At 28.0% G+C, this 5,136-nt stretch overlaps 1 protein-coding gene across 1 annotated transcript; it reads left to right on the top strand.

Moving 5' to 3' along the window:
* Positions 1-249: 249 nt before the first annotated feature.
* Positions 250-4,162, top strand: LOC145941980 (protein maelstrom 2). The gene is made up of 10 exons (XM_083048430.1): positions 250-520; positions 1,259-1,463; positions 1,884-2,264; positions 2,418-2,590; positions 2,665-2,904; positions 3,032-3,247; positions 3,326-3,365; positions 3,492-3,563; positions 3,650-3,709; positions 3,838-4,162. The coding sequence occupies exons 1-10, from the start codon at positions 383-385 to the stop codon at positions 3,852-3,854; spliced, it is 1,542 nt and encodes a 513-aa protein (XP_082904556.1). The 5' UTR covers positions 250-382; the 3' UTR covers positions 3,855-4,162.
* The last annotated feature ends 974 nt before the right edge of the window (positions 4,163-5,136 follow it).

The raw sequence follows: 5,136 nt of genomic DNA, 5'->3' as shown, positions 1-5,136 counted from the left end.
TTTTCATGCTGACGCTCAACGCTCATTTTTAGCGTCAAAAGACGTCACGTGACCAAAAATAGAGATACCAATTCGTCAATTTTGGTCACGTGACGTCTTTTGACGCTAAAAATGAGCGTCGAGCGTCAGCATGAAAAGGCACCTTTACGTGTGTCATCACGAGTCCCTCTATGATTGGTCGTTGAGAAAGAGGGGGGAAGGGAAGAAAATTTTGAAACTCTACACCCTCAACCTCAGTTCTCATTTGACTGAATCAGTACGGTTTTTTGTTACAATTACAATCTCGTGCGATTATAACCTAACCTACATCTTTTTGCCGCGAACCGGTAGATAATAAGCAGAGGAGTTTTATTCTCTTGATCAAGGAACATCGAGGAACAAAATGCCGAAGGTCAAAGGCAGAAATGCGTTCTTTTTCTTCATGGTTGAGTGGAGAAAACGCGCGGAAGCGCAAGGTCGTGATTTTCCGAACGGATTGAAAGATGTTCAAGCGGATCCGGATTGCAATAAGGAGTGGCAAGTAAGATCTACAAGAAATTCAAATAGAATTTTCCTTCGACTAATAAAGGGCAAATAATAACGAGAACGTTACACGTTATATCGGGAAATTATTCATTATCTTTGTTTTTTTAATATAAAATAATATGTTAATTTTATGATCAACTTAAATCTTGTTGGAGTACACAAAGAAAGATTATTCGTTTAGCAGTACTTAATATTTTTGAAAAAAATCTATGTTTTCTTTTTTTCTTAATGAGAAATAACGATTTTGTAATTATACAGGGCGTTACAAAAGCATCGGATTTGCTTAGCACCATGCGATAGAGAATGAAAATCTAAGAAGATTTTTCCTCAATGAAAATGTCGAGGCATCAATAATTTTCGAGTTATAAGTGATTGAAAATGAAGGGCTTTTCGCAAAATAAACTTTATGGAATTAAAATATTAACAAAACTGCATTCTTCAGTTAATTTCAGGTCGAGTTTAATTTAATAGAATTTTAATTTAAGGCTTAGTTACTAACAAGATATATGATGGCAAAAATGGGAACTTGCAAAAAATGATGACCTTCCTCGACATTTTCGTTGAGGAAAAATCTTCTTAGATTTTCATTCTCTATCGCATGGTGCTAAGCAAATCCGATGCTTTTGTAACACCCTGTATATATCTGACAAAACAGATTTTGTCAAAAATTATGTAAATATGATCTTTACTTTTGTTCATCCTGTGTAATAGATGTCATTTTTTATGTTAATAGAGTTTATCTAAGCAAGAGAAAGGTTCGTATGAAGGTATGGCAAAACAAGATAAAGTTGCAGCACAAATACAGACCAAAGGCAAGAAAACAACCTTTGGAGAATCAATAAATTTGATTGAAGAAAAGAAAAAAGAAGAACAGCAAGCCAATAAAGATATGCACGAGCGTATAAAATATTTTATTGATACAGCTATGAATCTTAATAGTAAGTAATTTAGGTAATATATATAAAGTAGATTAATGAGATTTAAAAATAATGCGCTATATATTTTGTTTTTACATTAATTTTAACAGCGATTATTCTTGTTTGAAAAAAAATTAATTAAAAGAATAAAATATGTAAAAGATATAAATGATTACATTATAATCTAAGCTTTCAAGTAGAGTTTGACATTTTTGTATTAAAAAAATTTTTTTAATTTCCAACAAACATGATAAACTAAACATATTTATTTTAACTAAATAAATATAATAACTTAATAAATACTGAAAAAAATATATTTATTAAGTACTTACTAAGTTATTAATAAATATATAATAAATTAATAAAAACTTAATAAATATAATAATGAAATAATATAATGAAATAATGAAATATTAAAACATTATTTTTTTATTGTTGCAGTTTTGCCAAAATCAAAATTTTGCTTTATACATGTTAATCAATTTTTTTCAACGATTGTTGATAACAATCTCGAATATTTTCCGGCCGAATATGCGTTAGGAATTTTTTCATTTGAGAATGGTATAGAAGATGTACATCATGTAATTGTCGCTGCTCAGATTCCATTAGGATTTAAACGGGAAGCACTTGAGACAAGTAAAAACTCTCATCAGATACCTATAGAATATCGAGGTGGAGAAACTGATTTTGCTGTTATGTATGCAAAATTGATTAGTTTTCTAGAACCGAGAAAACTTGTGAACACATATCCTCCTCTTTATACAACAATGGGTTGTATAAACGTAGTGAAATCTGTATTAGCAAAACTGAGTGACGCAGCACGTAAGTACATGTTTGATCTTTTTAATTTATTATAAAACAATTTCGCATTTAATAAAGATATAAGAAAATATGTGATACATTAATTAGATTATATATCTCTCTTATCTTATTTTGTAATATATATTTAAATAAATTTTTGCGTATATTTTCCAGAACAAGATAAAGAGGAATTAAAGGTTTATGAATTAGAAGCATTGTATCAACATTTGGCAAGTGATCTTCTCAAGAAAACGAAAACAGATGAAGAGATACAATCAATTCCCGCTTATTCTAAACTAATATTTACACACTGCGACTATATCTTTGAAAGAGGCTTTGAATGTGTTGTAAGTGATTTTATTGCTTTACATTATATTTCAAAATTTATTTAATTAGCAACGATATTTTACAATGTATATAGTTTCACAAGTTTGTCGATGGAGGATCTGAATGCTGCAGTACATCTATACTGCAGCGATGGGCATGGATACTGTGCGATGAATTTTGTGAATCACTAGAAGTGAAAATGCGTCCAAAGATACATTGTCCCGACAATCCTGATTCTGATGTCTCTGCCTTGACACATACGATGGACAATTTGAAAGTCGATGGTATTTGCAAATCTATACCCGAGTGTAACTCATTATTATCTATGACAAACGTAAGTATATTTAAAATATATCTTTTTATAAAAATTTATACATATATATATATATTTTGTTTCCTTTTTCTACAAAATGCATATTTATAACACTTTTATTTACATTATCATTAATATATTTTGATAGGTAAGTGAACATCATAGATTGAAAGTGTCTAGTAGAACATATCAAGAAGAAATTCGTCGCCGAAATAAATCGCAACCAGTACAAATTATTGACTACAGCAAATTGGATAAACCTATTAATGCATCTGTTGCTGAACCTGTTGATGAACCTGTTGATGAACCTGTTGCTAAGCCTGTTAATAAGCCTGTCAATCAATGGAAGAAAATACCAAGTTATGTATGTGCATGTCTTATACAATCTTTATGTCAATTATGAAATGTGTAATATTATTCGTTAATTCCACATTATTTTTAGTTGGGTGAAAAACCATTGCGACCTCCAAATATCGAAAACTGTAAGTTAGAACAATTTTTTATTTCAATTAGATGTTTGAAAGATATTTAGTCTTTCTTATTAATAAAATTACTATTTATTGCATAGAGAGTAGTAGTAAAATTATATATATAAAATTATTTTTTAGCATGTATTATTGGTGCTCCTACCATGGAAGATTATATTTCGATAGATGACGAACAGAGTTTTCCTCCTATAGGTAAATCAATATGACTATACTTAACATTATACTTACACGTACTTTTCGTTGAATTAATAATAATTAACAAATATTTATCTGTACAGGTGGAAGAGGTGTGCCATACAGATCTCGAACGGGAACAAAGAAATTACCTTTTGGCAAAGGTAATATTATTTTTTATTATAAAATTTTTACTTTTACTATCATAATACATAATTTAAATTACAATGAATTATTAGATTAGATACAAATATCTTCCACTCTATGCAATTTTATTTTAATTGTTCTATAGGACAAGGACATGCATAAAAAAGGATTTTGGAAAACATACCAGTTTATCTAGTTTCGACAATTATGAACATTATCTTACGGAAATATAATATTCATAAGGGTTTATTTTACAAAAGATAAAAGTACAAGAAAAGTTTTATTAGAAAGTATATTAAGCTAATAATTTTGTTTACATTATAAACTTTATGCATATACAAGAATTTATTTAAAAAAAAAATATAAAAGAATTTTTAAAGTATTTTTTGTGTTAATAAAACATCTAAAAATAATTATCTCAGTACATAAAATAATCACTATAATTACTATTTCATAAATATAAAACAACATACGTTATTGTTAAGTAAAACTATGTTACTATGGTAACATGCAAATTAATAAATTTTATTTTTTCAATCATATATATAAAAACATTTCTTTTTATCAATTAATAACACATCATTATTGCTATAGCTCTCTGTATATACATATTATTTACAGGTTACTGCATAAATATTTAAAAGATTATATAATTTGATTTTTTTAAAAATGGATTTTTGTGTGATCTCTTTTTTAATATATTTATCTTTTGAGAAATGAAAAACAGATTTTTAAAATCAATTATTAATATCTTGAATTAAATATTCTATATTAAACGTATCAAATTTCTGAATCAAAAGCTTTAGTGATAATACTATAAAAACTAACAAAATACTAATAATAACAATAAGTAAATATGTTTTTTTTATTATTACGTTTATTAATTATAATTAGAATTCATTATTTTGAAAGAAGTCACATGTTTCAATATTTTAATGTTATTTTCAATATCGAAAAATTTCGCAGACATTAAATGTTTTATTGCTATTAAATTGCGTTATATTTCATCTTTCATTTTATTATAGGATATTTTATTAAATTTTATTTTATTATTTATAGTTGAGAAGAAGACGCGATATATTTCGCGCCACATTGTTTGAACGGAGCAAAGAGAAATCTAGTTCCTTTTACTCTGATTGGTCGAATCGAACGCAGCGTGAAATGTACCCTCGAGAGTTCGAGAGTTCGAGAGTTTCGATACTTCGAGAATCGCAATTCTCATCGTCCAGTCGTTATATTTTGAATCGTCGTGGATGAAACGCATCGCTCCGTGTTCCTGCGTAAAATTTCATCTATTAAATGGAAAGAATTAACGTGAGTATGATCTTATATATATTTAAAAAATATGTAGTATTCAATGTTCCTTTTTGCGATTAAACATCGCTATTACATTCCATTCCATTAAGTCGTGATCTTTGTATCAGCTTATTCTTTCTACCCGGCT

The sequence above is a fragment of the Prenolepis imparis genome, unplaced genomic scaffold, assembly GCF_030444845.1.
Source record: "Prenolepis imparis isolate NDT839.2.m4 unplaced genomic scaffold, iyPreImpa1.0 SCAF_10, whole genome shotgun sequence".
Taxonomy (NCBI): Eukaryota; Metazoa; Arthropoda; class Insecta; order Hymenoptera; family Formicidae; genus Prenolepis; species Prenolepis imparis.
Note: the sequence above shows the minus strand (reverse complement) of the source record. Positions and strands in the feature narration are given on the sequence as shown.

Coding starts and splice junctions, on each gene's coding strand:
- LOC145941980 (XM_083048430.1), top strand. CDS start 383: ATGCCGAAGGTCAAAGGCAGAAATGCGTTCTTTTTCTTCATGGTTGAG. Junction 2,905..3,031: donor CATTATTATCTATGACAAAC/GTAAGTATATTT, acceptor ATATTTTGATAG/GTAAGTGAACATCATAGATT. Junction 3,248..3,325: donor GGAAGAAAATACCAAGTTAT/GTATGTGCATGT, acceptor CATTATTTTTAG/TTGGGTGAAAAACCATTGCG.